This window comes from Equus caballus, chromosome 7 (genome assembly GCF_041296265.1).
Source record: "Equus caballus isolate H_3958 breed thoroughbred chromosome 7, TB-T2T, whole genome shotgun sequence".
Lineage (NCBI taxonomy): Eukaryota > Metazoa > Chordata > Mammalia > Perissodactyla > Equidae > Equus > Equus caballus.
The window spans coordinates 47,303,315-47,321,733 of NC_091690.1; the positions used below are offsets into that span (position 1 = coordinate 47,303,315).

The 18,419-nt window shown below is 63.5% G+C and overlaps 1 protein-coding gene across 6 annotated transcripts in view; it reads left to right on the top strand.

Moving 5' to 3' along the window:
* Positions 1–17,240, top strand: part of CACNA1A (calcium voltage-gated channel subunit alpha1 A) — a 203,188-nt gene extending 185,948 nt beyond the window's left edge. For 2 of the 6 annotated variants that reach the window (XM_070273031.1, XM_070273032.1), the window contains exons 39-47: positions 2,632–2,739; positions 2,857–2,957; positions 3,971–4,080; positions 4,171–4,309; positions 4,460–4,573; positions 5,788–5,823; positions 6,906–7,092; positions 7,346–7,596; positions 8,379–9,275. In XM_070273031.1, coding sequence (XP_070129132.1) covers positions 2,632–2,739; positions 2,857–2,957; positions 3,971–4,080; positions 4,171–4,309; positions 4,460–4,573; positions 5,788–5,823; positions 6,906–7,092; positions 7,346–7,596; positions 8,379–9,056 — 1,724 coding nt within the window. In that variant the 3' untranslated portion in view covers positions 9,057–9,275. Of the gene's footprint in view, positions 1–2,631; positions 2,740–2,856; positions 2,958–3,970; positions 4,081–4,170; positions 4,310–4,459; positions 4,574–5,787; positions 5,824–6,905; positions 7,093–7,345; positions 7,597–8,378; positions 9,732–9,764; positions 9,919–10,970; positions 11,127–11,485 lie in introns of those variants that run through there. The other 4 variants (XR_011440598.1, XM_070273034.1, XM_070273035.1 and 1 more) reach the window with 4 other exon arrangements.
* The last annotated feature ends 1,179 nt before the right edge of the window (positions 17,241–18,419 follow it).

An 18,419-nucleotide genomic window follows, 5' to 3' on the forward strand; every position in this document is an offset into this window, starting at 1 on the left:
CCGGCCCAGGTGTCGACAATGCTGCCTGCAGCCGAGAAGCCCCCAGACCCGTCACCTGACTCATGCCCAGAGCGGGTGCCCGGCCTGCTTGGCTGCTGTGACAGGATGCCACTGACTGGGCGGCTGAAGCCACAGACATTTATTTCTCACAGCCCCGGAGGCTGGGAGCCCAGGGTCGCGAAGGCGGCAGGTGCCCTCTCGCCTGTGCTCACACGGCCTTCCCCGTGCACGCGCCCCTGGGTCTCCCCCTCGTGAGGACTCGACCCTCTCGGGTCAGGGACCATGCTCACAGCCACTCACGACACTCTCACCTCCCTCCCGGCCACCTCCATGTGCAGCGCTGTGGGCTAGGGGCCTCTGCGTGAGCTTGGGGGACACAGGTCGGTCCACAACAGTGGGTCTTCCTTTCTCCACGAGAAGCAGGGAACACAGAAGCTGTAACAAGAAAGTGACTTTCTGCAGGAGCTGTCACACCCTCTGCTTTCCCTCCCCGTGTCCCTGAGAAGGAGCCACCGAGCCTGGGCACAGGGCTTGGCTGCAGCGGACACAGACATGGCTGTTCGTTGCAGCTGCTTCCCCTGAGGAAAGAAAACCATATGGGTTGGTGTCGAGGGTCTTGAGAGCCCAACAGCACAGGGCCTTTCCCAGGGCCTCCCACAATGGTCTTGACCTCCCGGCCTGAGTCCAGGCACCCCCCCCTGCGCAGCGGGGCCCCAGCGACCACAGTGCCCCTGCCTGCTAGACCCCTCGGCCACCAGCGCTGAGAAAGCCAGACCATGGAGCGCGCCCGCTAAGGGGCAAGATGTGGAACAACAACATGCAGCGATGTGTACGGAGAAGAGAAAGAAAGCAGGCGGGAGACATAGAAGGTGATGAAGGGGCCATTTCCGATAGGGGGCCAGCTAGAAGACCCCTTTGATAAAGGGTTTGAGCAGGGACCTGAAGGAGGTGAGGGAGGGAGCCGCGGAGATATTTGTAGAAAGAACGTCCTGGCAGAGGAAGCAGCCGTGCAAAGGCCCTGAGGCAGGACCATGCCTGGCGGGTTTGAGGAACGGTGAGGTCAGTGTGGTGGGAACAGAGCAAGCGAGGGGGGTCAGAGGAGAGGAGAGCAGACCTTGTGGACTTGGGCCATCAGCCTGGGTGAGGTGGACCACACAGGGCTCTGAGCAGAGGAGGCACGTGACCAACTCGGCTGCTCACAGGCGCCCTCTAGGGGCTGCAGGGGGACGGGGGACCCAGGCAGAGGTGACCACAGGCCCAGGCAGTTCAGTCCCGGTGGCCTCAATATCTTCGCTCCAGAACTGGATGTGAGCTTTTCCTGCACATTTACATTTAAAGGCCCCTCTGAAGGGTTTTTCCCCAAATAAAGGCCCACAGGGGGAAGGCGAGTGACAGTTCCGTGAGGAGCCTGCAGGTGTCTGTGCTTTGAGTCCCGTCTGCTGAGGAGAAGAAGCTGGCCGGGGCCCCGGGGCTGGGCCAGTGGGGCAGCAGGGCAGGCGCCGGGCGAGGAGGGCTGGGGGAGTGGAGGCAGGCGGACGTGGGGCCGCGGGCGGGGCGGCTGTTCACCCAGCGAGCCCCAGGGTTTGGCTGTTAGGACACCGAAATACTTCCCTCCTGGCTGGTGCCCCCCCCCAGCCTTGGGGCCCTTGCTCTGGCCTGTCACCCATGTCGCTTCCGTACCTGCTGTGTGTCAGAACGGTGCCTGGGCCCGGGGTTGGGCTCTGAGCCTGAAGGAGGAGCAGGGCCAGGCCAGCGGAGCGGCCAGGATGGGTGAGAATGTGCCGCCGTAATAAAGAGCCCCAAGGCCTGGACCCGACCAAGCTTCTTGCCACCCACTCCGTTATGTGGGAACTTCCCGGGGTGGCAGGGACTCTGCTCATTGGTCACTTAGATCCCGGGCCTGAGGGAGCAGCCATGGTCCCTCATGTCACCAGCCGCCGTGACAGAGGGAAGAACTCAGGAGGGTCCTGCACTGGCCCTTCAAGGCCCTGACCCCAGAGTGGCCCCTCGCCCTGCTCGCACCTCACTGGCAGGAGCTTGTGACCGGCCCCAGCCACCCCCGGGCCAGGCGGGCACACTCCTGCACCTGCAGGCAGGAGGAACCAGGGGCCGCTGGCGCGGAGCCTTAAAGACCTCAGGGCTGGGCCACGCCAGAGGGCACGTCCGTGGGAGGGGAGACTTGGTGGAGGGAGAAGCCCCCTCTATCAGGGCTGCCGCAGGGCGTCCCGGCCCCCGGGCTCGCCCCTGACCCGCGGGAACCAGTGGGCCCCTGTTGTGACAACCCCACGGCAGACGCCATCCGTCTGAAGGCTGTGCACATGTTCACTCAGCTGTCGTCAGACAGCTCGGCGAGGCAGGGACTGTGCGTCTCAGCCCCGTTTCGCAGATGGGGAAACTGAGGCACAGAGAGGTAGACGAACACTTGAGCCGTGCAGTTGGTAAGTGGGAGCCAGATTGGGACCTGGGCCATCCGGCCCCTCTCGATGCGGGACTGTCCCCCAACGTAGCCGCCTCACGGCCCTGGCCCTGCCGAGGACAAGAGCGCCTGGGGCCCGGAGACCCGGTGGGGACCAGGACTGCCGAGCGCCGGGTCGGCAGGCGGTCAGGGCCCCTTGTGTGCCCACGTTGCAGGCGGAGCCGACAAACAGCAGATGGACGCTGAGCTGCGGAAGGAGATGATGGCCATCTGGCCCAACCTGTCCCAGAAGACGCTGGACCTGCTGGTCACCCCGCACAAGTGTAAGAGCCAGCCCGGCCCAGGCCCCCACCCACCTGGATGGAGGGAGGGCAAGAGCCAGGTGGGCTGGGCTGGGGACACAGGGCCCCGCCCACAGTGAGCTCGCCCTGTGCCCCCAGCCACAGACCTGACGGTGGGGAAGATCTACGCAGCCATGATGATTATGGAATACTACCGGCAGAGCAAGGCCAAGAAGCTGCAGGCCATGCGCGAGGAGCAGGTAGGGCCCCCCGCCCATGTCCCGGCTCTGGGGACGCCCAGGGCAGGTCACTGAAAAGTGGGGCCGTGCGAGGGAGGCACGGCCTGGATTAGTTCACCTGCTCCATCAACACGCCCCGGGCGCCCACGGCATCCAGGTGCTGTTCTCAGCCCTGGGGCCGCGGCTGGGAGCCACTCAGACCAGAATCCCTGCAGAGCAGACATTCCAGCTGCGGAAACGCCAGCGACAACAGACGACTCAATAGCAAGGCAGAAAATAGTCAGTGCCCGCAGAGGGGTGCAATCGAAATGGGTAATGAAGGGAGGCCTCCCTGAGGAGGTGACATCTGAGCAAAAAAACTTAAAGGAAGAGGAGAGGGAGTGAGCCAGGCAGACCCCCCGGGGGAAGAGTGCTGTGGGCAGAGGGAACAGCCAGTGCAAAGGCCCTGAGGCAGGACTGTGAGTTTGAATTTGAGGAACAGTGAGGAGGTTGATATGGTGGCGCACAGTGAGCAAGGGAGATGACAAGGGTGGGGAGGTGCTGGGGCAGCTTACGCAGGGCCCGGGCCCATGGGGAGGTTTGACTCCTGCCCTGAGTGAGGCGGGAGCCACCGGGGCCCCTCAGTAGAGGAGGGGAGCAGCTTCACGCAGGCGTTCACAGGCTCCCTCTGGTGGCCGTGGGGGGGAATGGCTGGAGCCAGGAGACTCGGGAGGAGGCCAGTGCCCCGGTCCAGGGAGATGATGGGACGCGCCTCCAGTGGGGCCATGCAGTTGAGAAGGGAGCTAGTTCTGGATGGGTTTGGAGGGAAGAATCTAGTGGGCTGGCTGATGGATCAGACGTGAGTGTGCGTGTGTGTGCGCATGCGTGTGTGAGGGTGGGTGTGTGCTGGGGGCTGTAAGAACTCCTGGGATTTCATGGGTCGGGGGAGGCTGAGCGTCCCCTGCGCAGCCTCCTGCTGTCCCACTGCGGCCTCAGGCCCCTACCCCCGGCCCCCGGCTCGGCCGGTACACACACACTGCCCTCTGCCCCTCCAGAACCGGACACCGCTCATGTTCCAGCGCATGGAGCCGCCGTCCCCGACGCAGGAGGGGGGGCCCGGCCAGAATGCCCTCCCCTCCACCCAGCTGGACCCAGGAGGAGGCCTGTGAGTGTCGCTCTGGCCGGGAGGCGGAGATGGGGGGCTGGGGCACCCAGGGAGTGCCCACCGCCACCCTGGCCTCTGTCCCCAACACAGGATGGCTCACGACAGTGGCCTCAAGGAGAGCCCGTCCTGGGTGACCCAGCGAGCCCAGGAGATGTTCCAGAAGACGGGCACCTGGAGCCCGGAGCGGGGGCCCCCCGCCGACATGCCCCACAGCCAGCCCGACTCCCAGGTGCCTCTGTCCCCCCACGGCCCCTGGGCTCCCGGGCCGGGCTGCACAGCAGGGAGGGTCTGGGCCCATGCCGGGCCCAGCACACACCAGGCCACCCTGGGGCCTGAGGCCCAGGCCCCGGGACTCACCTGCCTCGCCGTCTGCCCGCAGTCTGTGGAGATGCGAGAGATGGGCAGAGACGGCTACTCGGACAGCGAGCACTACCTCCCCATGGAAGGCCAGGCCCGGGCCGCCTCCATGCCCCGCCTCCCCGCCGAGAACCAGGTGAGGGCTTTCACCCTCCGCCCGGCCGCCCACAGGGCTCGAGCCTGGGGCCGCCTGTGCCCACCCCTCCTGGCCACAGCTGGAGCATCCGGAGGCCTGGGCCTCGGAGCCCCCCCCTCAGTGGAGGGCAGAGAGGGGAAGGGGGTCCCTGGGGCCAGAGTCTGGCAGCCACTGCCAAGTGGACCGTCTGCCCTGCCCGCGGTGCCGGGGCGGGAGGATGTGGAGGGCTGTGGGAGGGAACCTGTCAGGCTGGGGTGAGAGCCGCAGTCGGGAACATGCACACACGCGCGTGCACATGCACACGTGTGCCCATTCCCACGCACACGTGCATGCACACAGGAGTCTGCTCGCGAGCACTTGGCGGGTCCTAGGACCTGGCAGCAGAGTCCGGGGTGGGTGGGCCTGGGGCAGCTGGGGCACGTCCTTCTGTCTGGTCTCTGTGGGGGCCGCTGGGGAGGAGCAGCTGTGTGCGCCTGATGTGTGTCTGCGTGTGGCTGCTTTCCCCAGCTGCAGGGTCCCTTTGGTGATGGGTGGGGGGTGCCGCTGCCCCAGGCCCTCGGGGGCAGGGGCCAGAAGCCAGAAGCATGGCTGGCTGGCTGCCCACCCGGACTGCGAAGCGGGGCAGCGTGTCTGGCTGTGGCCGGCTGCCCGTGTGCTGTGCTGGGCGTCTGCACGGGGCGGAAGGCTGTGCTGTGTGTGGCTGGGCCAGGGGGCCCAGGGGCCTGGCCTCTGGCTGCTGGAGACTTGAGTGGGAGGCGGCCAGCCTGCATGTGGCTGCCCAGCCCTACCCTGCCGGGCTGGCCCCCCCTCCAAGCACTGAGCTGCTGGGCCCCAGGAGAGGGTGGGGACAAGCCCAGCTGACGGCCACCACCCAGAGCTTTGCGTGTCAGCCGAGCCAGGGCTGGGACGCACTGCATGAGGCAGAACCCGCGGCCAGGGGCCTGCGGCCGCACTGTCCCACCTGTCAGTCATGTGCCTCTGCCATCTGTCTGTCTGTGGTGTCTCCTGTCTGTCTCCTCTGTGCCCCTGGGAGGACGGCCAGCCGGGCCTGGGTCACCCACGGACGGGAACTTTAACCTCTCCCCCCCTTCAGGTTCCCCTCCCAGAGCCTGGCATCTCCCCCATGTGCCATCTCCGCCTGTCCCTCGGGGCTTTCATATTTATTTTCTTCTTTCTGTTTTTTCTGTGTGCACCATCCCGTGGGGCTGTGACAGAGGAGAAGGGGCCGGCCACGTGGGAATAACCTCAGTGTATGTACCCTGCCCGCCGCCCAGCTGGGCTCCGGCCCCCTCTTCCCGCCCACCCCCCCTCGGGGGAGTCCTGTCATCTCTCACCTCCCCGTGGAGCCATCCTCTGTGCTGTATTCCTGTGTGCCCTGGGGGCCTCCTGGCCCCCTCCACCTCTCCACTCCTCTGTCTTCAGAGCCCCCAAGCCGGGGGCCATCTTCCAAAAAGGCTGACCTGCAGCCCCACCAGCCACTCTTTCTCAGGGGCTGGTTCCCCTGACCCTCTGGTCCCGCAGCCCTGTGTCCCTGAAATCTGCTGCCTTGGGCAGTGCCACCAGCCGCTCAGCCGGGCCGGGCCTGGGGGACGTTGGCCGTCTTCTCCTGTCCCGGCCGCCGACAACCACAGGCCCCCTCTCGCCACCCCCCGAGCCGGGGCCGCGGCTCATGCAGGCTCCCGGGCTGCAGGCCAGGGGTGAGAGGAGCAGGTCCCGGGGGCCTCGAATGCCAGGGGGCCCCCTCGAGGAGCCAGACTCGGGCAGGCAGGAAGGCGCAGCCCAGCTGGTCCGGGCGGACAGCAAGCTGGGGTGCCGGGCGCGCAGCCCTGAGCCTGGAGGAGGCCGACAGCTGGGAGGCAGTGGCCTCCCAGCCCCTAGAGAGCGGGCGGGGCCGGGACGGGGAGGAGGGCAGGGGGAGGGCGGGGGGAGGTCGAGAGGAGGGCGGGGGGTGAGGGGCGGGGCAAGGGCACGGGAGGGCGGGGCGAGGGCACGGGAGGGCGGGGCAGGGGCAGGGCGAGGGCAGGGTAGGGTGGGCGGGGAGAGGGCGGGGCTGCACTGCCCCCGGCCCGCAGGTGCGCACTCTGGGTGGAGGAAGCTCCTCCCTTCAACCAACCTACATGTCCCCTGGCTGGACCCCCAGGGCCCGGGCACCCCCAGGGGTGGTCCTGAGATGCAGCAGGGGTGAATCAGTTGGGGCCTCAGGGCGCGAACCCAGGATGGACCTGGCAGGGGAGAGAGTTCCCCCTGGATGTCACTGCCGACCGAAGGGGCGGGACGGACCGGGACCGCTGGGTGCCAGCCGCTGACCGGCCCGCCGGCCTGTCCCCCGCAGACCATCTCAGACACCAGCCCCATGAAGCGCTCGGCCTCCGTGCTGGGCCCCAAGGCCCGGCGCCTGGACGACTACTCCCTGGAGAGGGTGCCGCCCGAGGAGAACCAGCGGCACCACCAGCGGCGGCGCGACCGCGGCCACCGCGCCTCCGAGCGCTCCCTGGGCCGCTACACGGACGTGGACACAGGTGGGCACCAGGCAGCCGCGTCTGTAGCAGAAGACGTGGAGCGGGGCAGAGGGGAGACACTGAGGGAGGAAGGAGAGGCCTGGACCCAGGGGACTGAGCCAGGCTGGCCACTGCTGCCCAGAGCCTGGACGCCGACCCGCGCTGCCCGCCGTGCCCCCCTTCGTCCGGGGAAAGGCGTCCCGCTCTAGGGCCTGCTGCGCGCCCCCCGCCTCCCCATGGCCATCTGTCCGTCTGTCTGACCCCCCTGGCGCAGGCTTGGGGACGGACCTCAGCATGACCACGCAGTCGGGGGACCTCCCGCCCAAGGAGCGGGACCAGGAGCGGGGCCGGCCCAAGGACCGGAAGCACCGGCAGCACCACCACCACCACCACCACCACCACCCGCCGCCCGCCGACAAGGAGCGCTTCGCCCCGGAGCGGCCCGAGCACGGCCGGCCGCGCGCCCGGGACCAGCGCTGGTCGCGCTCGCCCAGCGAGGGCCGCGAGCACATGGCGCACCGGCAGGTGGGTGCGGCGGGCGCCCCGACAGCTGTGCCGCAGCTGTGACCTCTGCCCCCCGCCCCGAGGGGCCCTCGCAGCCGGCCCGGCCTCGGTGGACGCTGCCCCTCCCCCGCCCCCGCCCCCGCCCCCGCCCCCGCCCGCAGCCGCTGCCTCTTTGGTTGGACCTCGTTTGCGCTCCCGCCGGCGGCCTCACCGCGCACGCGCGCGCACGCTGCCTCCGCTTGCCTTTAACCCGGCTTCCGTTTTCCTTTCGATTATGATTTCTGTCCTCTGGACGCTGTGAGTAATTCTTGAAACTTCTGCTACTTTAACCCCGAAACTTACAAAACTCCCTTTCTCATTTCTCTTTTCACTTTGTTGTGTTGGTTTTTGACTTCCCCCTCCCTCCTTGTCTCTCTCCTCCCCTCCTCCTTACCCTCTTCACCCTCCTCCTCCTCCCCCTCCTCCCCCTCGCCCTCCTCCTCACCATCCTCCTCACCCTCCTCTTCCTCCTCCTCACCATCCTCCTCCTCTCATCCTCTTCATCCTCCTCCTCGCCCATCTCCTCCTCCCCCTGCTCTTCACTCTCTCCCTTCTCCCCCTCCTCCTTCCTGTGGCTGTTGCTTTTCTCCTCGTTTTCCATTCAAACGCCCTGTGTCTCCCTCTCCCCCTCCTCCTCCCGGCCCCTCCCCTGTCCCCTTTGGTTTTCCTTCGCCCCCTCCGCTCCTCTGTCTCCTCCCCCGTCTCCCCCGGTTGATTTTGTTGTATCTTTTTTTTTGATTTCCTTTGTTTCAATTTTCGTGTAGGGCAGTAGTTCCGTAAGTGGAAGCCCAGCCCCCTCAACATCTGGTACCAGCACTCCGCGGCGGGGCCGCCGCCAGCTCCCCCAGACCCCCTCCACCCCCCGGCCGCACGTGTCCTACTCCCCCGTGGTCCGGCCGGCCGGCGGCGCGGGCCCCCCGCAGCAGCAGCAGCAGCCCCCGGCGGCGCGGCCGGCCCGGGCGGTCCCCGGCGGCGCGCGGAGGTACCCGGGGCCCGCGGCCGAGCCCGCGCCCGGGGAGCGGCCGCCCGCGGGGGGCCACGGCAGCAGCCGCTCGCCCGCGACGGAGCGGCGGGGTCCGGGCCGGAGCCAGTCCCCCCGCGCGTGTCGCCACGGGGGCGCGCGCTGGCCGGCGGCCGAGGGGCCCCCGGGCGCCCGGCTCCACGGCTACTACCGGGGCTCCGACTACGACGAGGCCGAGGGCCCGGGCGGCGGCGGGGACGAGCCCCGGGCCGGGCCCTACGACGCGCCCCCCGCGCGCCGCTCCAGCTCGCCCAGGACTCCCCGGGCCGCGGGCCCCGCGGGCGCCTCCCCGGCGCGGCACGGCCGGCGCCTCCCGAACGGCTACTACCCGGCGCCCGGCGCCGCCCGGCCCCGCGGCCCCGGCGCCCGCAAAGGCCTGCGCGAAGCCTACAGCGAGACCGACGACGACGACTGGTGCTAGCCCCCCGCACCCCGCCCGGCCCCGCGCGCGCCCCGGGGTCGCCGCGCGCCCCCGACTCCGCAGGGAGCCCGGGCCGGACGCGCAGGTGCCCGCGACGGGGCCCTCGGGGGCGGACAAACCACACAGCCAAGGCATTCGAATTAACTCAGCCATTTTTGGAGAACCTTGGGGAAAATGGAAATTTAAACAAAAAAAAAAAAAACATTTTTAAAAGAAAAACGGGGAGAAAAAAAATCGCTTCTATTGATGAGTTTTATCATCTCAATCGAATCTTCCTTTCCCGGCGAAGGCGAGCTGGTGGCCCTCGTGCGGCGGCGAAGAGGAAGCGGGGACACCCGGCGCCCCACACAGCCGCCCCCAGACACGCTCCCCCCACACACGGCTCACACAGGAGTGCTTGCTGGTCACACCGAACCCTACTATTACTGCCTGCAGAAATCAACTTAAACAGAATAAACAATTTTAAAAAGGACAAAAAAATTAACGATCGAGAAAAGAAGCATTGTTTTCTGACATTTGGTCCTGCTTGAAATAACAAAAGAAAAAAAAAACACCACCGATTTCCTTTGCTTCTTTTTTCCTTTTTCCTACCTTGTTTGAAAACTGTGGGCTTGGGACTGTGAATTATTGCATGACATTCAAAAAGAAAAAAAAATAAAAAATGAATCAAAGGGCTTTCTGACGGGCCTGGTCTTTCTCCCCCTGCAGGGGGCTCCCCAGGTCCCTTTGGGGGAACCGCGCAAGGAGGCACTTGAAAAGCAAGCGTTTGAAAGGGGCTCAGAGTGAGAGCGCCGTGGCCCTCCAGTGGCCGGCTCTTTGCAGCGTCTAGGTGATGCTCCGGACCCAGCAGAGAGCAAGGCAGGTGAGCCCCGCCCCTCGCAGAGCTCAGCGGCCAGAGCTCCGGGGATCCCGCGCCCTAGCAGGCCCCGGAAGACGGAGACCCAAGACACTAACCAGCTGCTCGCCAGCTGTCCTAGGGGCAGCGCAGGGCACCCCCGTCACCCCACGCCCCACCCGCAGGCCCCCCGCTCCCCCCTCCCTGTTTGCCTGGTCCGGACAGCACCCTGGGTGATGGGGCCAGGGAGCCCCCAGGGAGCACCCGTGGAGCCCCGAACATTCGCAGAGCTCGCATCAGAGCCCCCGCAGGTGCCGGGACCCCAGCTCACCGCCCCCACCCCAGCTGCTTCTGGGGGGGCTCCACCCCCCAGCCGGATCCGTTGCACAGACTGCCCTGAGATGCCCCTGAGGTCCCCTCAGCCCGTAGGTCGGAGGTCAGAGCAGTCCACGGGACAGGGGGTCCCGGCCGCTGGTCAGAGGAACAGGTGGGGGTATGGTTCTGGTGAAGGGACGGACAGCCTGGCCCCACTCCACCGGCAGCCCCACCTGGTGGCCTGTCTGCTGTCCACACTCCCACTCCAGCCGTCCGAAGGCCCCCCAGCCCCAGGGCCTCCCCTCCCTGCCTAGTCTGCCTCTGCTTCTGGGAATACGGTCTGTAGCCACATCGGGAAGAGCAGGAGGTCCGGGCCGCTGACCCGGGTGAGTGGGAGGCCAGCGCCCCTGTTCCCACTGTGGGAAGGACCTGTCTTTGGCCTGAAAGGGCAGCTAATAGTTCTCCCCTGAAAGAGCTTCAGAGAACCCCACAAAATCTGTAGACAAGGAGAAGGGCACTCTCCTCAGGGCACATCCGGGTGCTATCACCAGAAGGAGGGGCATCAGAGGCCAGGCAGGGGGAGACTAGCCGCAAACATCTATTGCATGGCGACTTTGGGGTCAGTCATTGGACCCCCAGGGGCTTGGCAGCACCACCCTCCTTAGAACCCCTCCCAATTCAGCTCCAGCCTCCCTGACTGTGTGACCTCAGGAAAGTGAATTAACCTCTCTGTTTTCCCATCTGTAAAATGGAAATGATAATAGGACTGTTTATGAAGATGAAATGCATTATTCTACATCAGCTGTCAGCAAACTTTCTTAAAGGATCAGAGAGTTAATATCTTCAGCTTTGTGGCCCAGAGGGTCTCTGTCGCAACCCTTCAGCTCTGCTGACGTACCAGGAAAGCGGCCACATAGATGGTGAGTGTGGCTTTGTGCCAATAAAACTTTATTTATAAATACAGGCAGCGGGCCAGATTGGGCCCTCATCCTGCAGCACTTCCCAAACTTTTTGGTCTCAGGACGCCTTTGTGTTCTTAAAAAAACTATTGAGGCCCCCAAAGCATGTCTATTTACGTAGCTGAGAGCTACCGATATTTACCACTTCAAATGAAAACTGAGAATTTCTGAACTATGTATCAATTTTTAAATCACAATCAACAATAAACTTATTAATGGTAACAAATAATGTTTTTAATGAACAATAAGTGCATTTTCCAAAACAAAAAAATTCCTTGAAAAGAGAGGTTTGTTTTCTGTTTTTGCATCTCGTTAATCAGCTTAGCAAACGGCCAGTTCTGATGTCCGCAGTGTTCCACGTCCCTCCACGAACACCACCGCACGCGTGGGAGAGACGGAAAGCAATCCAGGCAAAGGATGTCTTAATATTATTCTACTCGCAGTTTGGCCTGCGGACGCCCGGGCCGGGTCTCGCCGGCCCTCAGCATGCCAGACCCCACTGAGAACTGCAGGTCTCCGAGCCGTTCCTGGCCCCAGGGAGCCGTTGTCAACCCGGAGCCTTGAAACAGCTGCACGGGTCTTCCTCCGGCCCCGGGCATGGGCTTCCCTCTGGCGAAGAAGGCGGGGTCCCCAGGAGCCACAGGCAGAGCTCCTCCCGTGAGTGGCCTCTGTGGATCTCTCAGTCTGAGGAGGAGCCAGCGAGGGTCAAACTTCCTCCCAGGCAGCTTGGTGGGTCATGGCCCCTCAGCCGTCTGGCCCCGCCGCCCACCCAGGGGCTGGAGGTCTCTGGGAGCAGGGGGCCAGGCAATGCCCTCTGGGGCCTGGGAAGCTGCAGCTGCCTGTCGCCGGAGGACAAGGCCACTGCCAGGGCCCCCACAATCCTGGACCCAAAGGCCAAGCCTGTGGCTGGTGCCGGCGCTGGACTCCAGGGCTCCACAGCCCACGCCTGCAGGCTGGAGCGAGTGTGAATTGCCCGGGAGACACGGAGAGAGGGATGAGGGGGGGGGGGTGAAGAGGCAGAGGGGGGCGGGCCTGAGCCACATCATCTGGAAGGCTGAAGAAGGAGCAAGACAATGCGACTCTGAGAGCCAGGGAAGCGGTGCAAATGCCCAGGGCAGCTCCCTTCCTGGGGCACAAAGGACAGAGAGCCCCAGGCTCCATTTCAGATGTGTCCTCGGGGCTTCGAGGAATCGCCGCCCGTTCCCTGCAGCCCCTGGCCCCCTGTGGCCACCTCTGAGCCTCAGTGTTCTCTCTGTGAAATGGGGACCCACAACTGGGTTAGGAGGCAAAACTTTCCTTCTACCCTCTTAGATTCAGTAACTGGGGCCTGTGAATTAAACTAACAAATGACAAATTAACAGGAGAGAAGACATACAATTTTTACTCATATTTACATGTGTCCATGCAAATACCAAAAACCCTTCTATGGATAAGGGAAGTAAGGCGAGTTTTACTTCAGCCAGAGCGAGGAGTGCAACCCGGGAAGGCCTGTTCCAGGACGGAAGGAAGCGTTCGGAGGAGCATGGTGTTCAGTCTTATACCTTTTCAGAACAAAGAGCCTCCATTAAACACGCCCAGGATACACACTCACCAGAGTTTCAAGGAGATATTCAGTTGCAGGTTAGCAGGCCGAGTGACCCTGATGTCAGGAAGGGACTGGCCTGGGTGTGAGGGCCGGGTGTGGGCATGTGCATCCTTGTCTTAGGGGGGGTGCCTTCTCTGACGGTCAAGCGGGCGCTCAGTGTGTGTCTGATGGGCCGGAAGCCAGGCTTCTTCAGTTCAAGCCGAAGCAGTTTTGAACCAAACAGTTACCCATACGCCTCAGTGTGGGAAGATCCCTTGTCAGTGGAAACTTGCAGACCCACTCGGAGGTCAGGGGCCCAGAGACTGGGAGAGAAAGACAACAGCGTGGGGCGAGCTTCGAGTTGGCAGACACGGCCGCACACCGGAGGGCGGGACGTCCCAACTCCGGGGACAGAAGGTCCTACTCCTGAGACCCTCCCGGACCCCGCCCTGGGGACGCCCTGATGCTCACTGTCTCCTTTATGAGAAAGCAGGAAGCATCAAAAGTGCCTTCCTGAGCTCTGTGAGCTGTTCTGGCAAATTCTCAAACCTGAGGGGGTGGAGTCAGGGACTCCTGACTCACAGCCGGTCGGCCGGAAGTCCAGGTGGCCTGGGACTGTGGCCTCTGAAGTGAGGGGGTCTTGCAGGACTTGTAACTTGTGACACTCACCCCAGATCGATGGTGTCAGAACTGAACTGACTTCTTGGACACGCAGTTGGGGTCCGAGAATCGGTCGGCACAGGAAAAACCCCACACGTTTGGCGTGGGAAACATCCCAGTCGCGTCCTGAGGCTCCAGGAGGACGTGAATTTGGGGGGACACGGTTCAGCCCACGCCAGTCACACAAGCAGGAAAGCAGGCGCGGAAAAACCATGATGGTGCCGTGAACGGCCGAACAAGGCAGCCTGAGACCCTGGCTGTCACTGCTGTGTGTCCTACGGGAGCTGACTTCACCCTGAGCCGGTGCCCCCCGCAGGGCGCCTCGAGAGACACGTTTCCATTGCTTTACAGCTGTCTCAAGTCTTAGCTCCCTGGAGCAGGCCCTTCTATTTGAAATTCTTTTGGGCATTTGGGAGGAAGGTCAGAGTTCCTTTCAGAGCCTTTTGTTCTTAAAAACAATCAAGCCAGGGGCCGGCCCTGTGGTGCAGTGGTTAAGTTCGCACGTTCTGCTTTGGCGGCCCGGGGTTCGCGGGTTCGGATCCTGGGTGTGGACATGGCACCACTTGGCACACCATGCTGTGGGAGGCATCCCACATATAAAGTAGAGGAAGATGGGCACGGCTGTTAGCTCAGGGCCAGTCTTCCTCAGCAAAAAGAGGAGGATTCGCAGCAGATGTTAGCTCAGGGCTAATCTTCCTCAAAAGATAAATAAATTAAAAAAAATAAAAACAACCAAGCCAAAGAGACACATTCTGGGGTGGCCAATTCTGATCCCCCACAACTGAATATGGTGTCCCCCAAAATTCATATATTGAAGCCTGGCCCCCAATGAGCTGGTGTCAGGAGGCAGGGCCTCTGGGAAGGGATGAGGTCATGAGAGCCGAGCCCCCATGAATGGGACCAGTGCCCTTATAAAGGGGCGCCACGAGCTCCCCCGCCCCTCCCACCCTGTGGGGACACAGCGGGAAGACACCGTCTGTGAACCAGGATGCCGGCTCTCGAGGTAGCTTGATCGTGGACTGACTTCCAGCCTCCAGAACAGTGACAAATAAATGTCTGTGGTTTGTAAGCGCCCCCGTCTGTGCTTCTGTCACAGCAGCAGGAACAGACTGACAGCTGGACACCTGCTGAGGGCCGGGCAGGGACACTCCCGGGCATGAGCACATGGGGCTGCTGGCTGGAGCAGGGTCTGCGGATCGAGGGGGTGAACACAGCCCCTCCGTCATTCCACCCCTGCCCGGGATCCACCACGGCAGCCCCGCCGCTACGCATGACGCCCACGTTCCATCTGGCCTCCTGTCCCGCCCGGAATGGTGGCCTGTGCCCCTCTGCCGTCCCCCATCACGCCCGCCAACCCGGGCCCTGCGAGCTCTCCTGGCTCCAGCCCCCCCACCCCAGCCTCCCACACTCTTCCTCCAGGCGCGGCCCCCCCCCAACCCTGTGTCGCCACCGGCTTCAGCTCCTGAGCATGAGAAAGGCCTCGCCATCCACGATGCGTCCTCCAAGACTGGGCAGAAGCCGCCCTGGAGGGATGCGCAGCCCCCTGTGGACCCTGGCGGTCACCTCCCGGGGGCTGAGGAGACGCTCCACGAGGGATGTGTAGACTCTGGCGTGGTCCTAAATTAATTCTCCAAAGACGCACTCGCTTTTGTAATTTGCAAACAGGTTTTAAAGGCGCCCGGACGCCTTCGTCTCCAAAGCGCGCTTCCTCTGAGCCCTCAGTCCCCCTGGGGATCAAAGACACGGTAGAAGAACCAATTAACTGGACGACGACGCGAGACTCAGAGCCCCCCAATCCGAGGTCGCGGCCTAGTCCAGGGGAACGTCTCCACTGCAGCTCCGGCCGGAGATCCCCGTTCAGGCCTGCCACCTGGAGGCCGGACGGCGGGCAGCCGCGCGGGGGCGCCCGGGAGGCGCGGGAGGCGGCCTCCTCTCAGCCCCAGGGACCGGGCAGGACCAGCAGGGACGCCGGGGTGTCCGTGCCGGCCTCTCTGTCCAAAGGACGTTCTAACGACTCCTGGGAACCGAGCCGATGGCTCAGGGAGACCGGGTGTCCAGGAGCCTCTAGCCTCTGCCTCCACTTTTCTCAGGAAGAGGCCCGGGGAGCCGGGGGGCCGGCGGAGGAGCTTGAGGAGCGCTGTGAGCGGGGCCTGGCTGAGAGGAGCAGAAGATGAGGGAAGCACGCTCAGAGGGGACAGCGGAGGGTCAGAAAGCTTCTGTCACTTCTCCAAGGTCTTGTCCAAGGTCACAGAGGGGAAAAGGGTGGACCTGAAGCTGCACCCGGTTGGTTCCCTCCACCCACCCCCGTGGCCTCCCGGAGGATGAGGACATGCCCCTCCTGGCTGGATCCTAGTCAGTCCCCCCCTCCCAGGGCCTCCCCTCCCACTGGGGCGCCAGCCACTAAACCACCCAGGGAAACAACAGGCCTTTGAACGGCAGGTGGTCAAAGTTCAGAGAGGTTGACGGCATTGCACCAGCTCCGTCCTCCCCCCCCACCCCCAGAGCCAGCTTGCGACCTGAAGAGTGAATCAGAGGCCCCAGGCACAGGGCTGGACAGGCAGCCCCCCCACCACTGCTCTGGGCCAGCGGGGGTCCTGTGGGTTTTCACCTGCTGTGCGGAGGACCCAAATGTGACCCGACCCCCTGGAGGCAGTGGTCGAGACCAGCCACGTCCAACAGCAATTTAAAGTGGGTCGCGTTAAACATTCCGGTCACCGCCGTGAAGAAAGTAAAAAGGAACAGGTGAATTTTAAGGTTTTTTTTTTAATAGGGGCAAAATTCACATAAATTACTCATGCAAAGTGCACGATTCCACAGCACTGAGTACATTCACGATGTCGTGTGACCACCACCCCCATCTAGGTTCAAAATATTTCCATCACCCCAAAATAGACTCCGTGCCCATGAGTCAGTCACTCCCCGGTCCCCCTCCTCCAGCCCCGGCGCCCACTGGTCTGCTTCTGTCTTGATGCATCTGCCCGTTCTGGGCAGTTCACATAAATGGGGTCACACACTGTGTGGCCTTCTGAGACTGGTTTCCTTTGCTGAGCATAATGTTTCCAAGGTCCGTCCACGCTGCAGCCTGTATCCGGGCTTCCTTCCCTTTTATGGCTGGAGCGTATTTCGCTGCATATGTACACCACGTTTTCTTCATCTGTTCATCTGTTGATGGGCATCTGGGATGTTTCTACCTTTGGGCTCTTGTGAATAATGCTGCTATGTACATGCGTGCACGAGAATTTATCTGAACACCTGTTTTCGATTCTTTGGGGTCCATACCTGGGAGATCTCAATTTGGACCAGCACATTTCAAGCACCCGATAGCCACATGCAGTTCGTGGCGACCGTCCTGGGTAGGGCAGGTCTATCTTCACACGCTTAGGGTCATTCTTGAGCTCTGTTGTGCCCGGGCGGTCTCCCCCACCGCCGCGGGGGGTGTGTCCGGGTGCAGGGTCCCACTCTGCGGGCCTCGTGCTGGGTAGGTGGGTGACGGCTGCACGGTAGGACTGGACAGACCACCCTCCAGCCCCTGCTATGCCACCTGCATACACATCCTGGGTGGTCTGAGTGTTGTGCCCCCACAAAGCTCGTGTGTTGAAATCCTAACCCTCAGACACACGGTATTTGTTGGCGGGACCTTTGGGAGGTGATGAGGTCATGAGGGTGGAGGCCCCATGAATGGGATCAGCGCCCTAATGAAACAGACCCCAGAGAGCCCCCTCGCCCCTTCCACCATGTGAGGACGCAGCCAGAAGGTGCCGTCCGTGAACCAGGAAGAGAGCTCTCCAGGTGTGTTGACCGTGGACTTCCAGCCTCCAGCACTGTGAGAAATAAATGTCTGTGGTTTATAAGTGGCCCTGTGTGTGGTTCTGTTCTAGCAGCTGGAGCAGACTGAGACACATCCCAACCGGGGACCTCAGCCTTCTAATCAATAAAACAGCAGCGGGCAGGGAAGATGTGTGTGCACAGGCCCTGGGGTTACCTGGCTCTGTGCTGTGTGTGTGTGCGCATGTGCATGTATGTGCATGTACATGTGTGCGTGTATGTGTGTGTGTGTGCACAGCACCAACCACGGCAGCACATGGTGATGCTATAAAAGCAAGAGAATCTGACCTTGCCCCCACCCCGGGGGGAGGAAGCGACGTCCAGGACCCCACAGGAATTACCTGGCTGCAGAGGCAGCTGCACAGGCCCAGGGGGCCCTGAGCCGGGGGCATCCACTGGGCTGTTCACTGGGGCAAAGGGGGTGCAGAGGGAGGGGTGGCCTGGGCAGGGAGACCCCGGGTCACCAGAGGCTCCTGGAGCTTCTACAGGATTGCTTCTCAGGGAGATGCTCCCAGCCTCTCGGGGCGGAGCTGGCCAGCCCTGAGGCCACAGCAGGGCTCCGTGTGACTCATTCGTCCTGGTGAAGACCCCGCAGCGGAGGCGGAGAAAGCAGCCTTTAAATATAGCTCAGCGCCATCTGATGCTGCGGGTGGCTGGCGGGAAGCCAGCGGCCGCCCGGACCCCGCCAGCCTGCTCTGCGCTGGGTCCAGACATCCCCGCCTCCCCGCCCTCCCGCCCCTTCCCCTGCAGCCTCAAACAGCCCCCACCCCAGAGGTGAGGGCGTGCGCTCCCACGCAGACACTGTGACGAGCTGGCGTCTAGAATCAGGCATTAGGAGGCCAGCCAGGTGGGGGAAAGCCAAGTCCGGCTTTGCAAAGGCCTCTCTCCTTGGCCAGAGCTGGGCCATGGAAATTGCAAATTGTGCGGATGTCCCCAGCTAAGGCAGGTCAGCTCTGCCCCAGGAACTCACCTGGCAGCAAGGACACCAGACCAGACCCGGGGGGTCTGGCTGCCGGCCCCTGGCAGGGCTCCAGCCCCAGATCGGCCTTCCCAGGCTCTGAAGGCATGTGCACGGCGGTGGCCCTCTGTGCAAGAGCAGCGTCCACCCGACCTCTCAGCCCCGCCTCCACCTGCCCCCACTTCTGGGCTGCACTCCTCCCAGGTGTCCACCTCTCCGCGCCCACTGCTCCATCCGGGGAACTGCA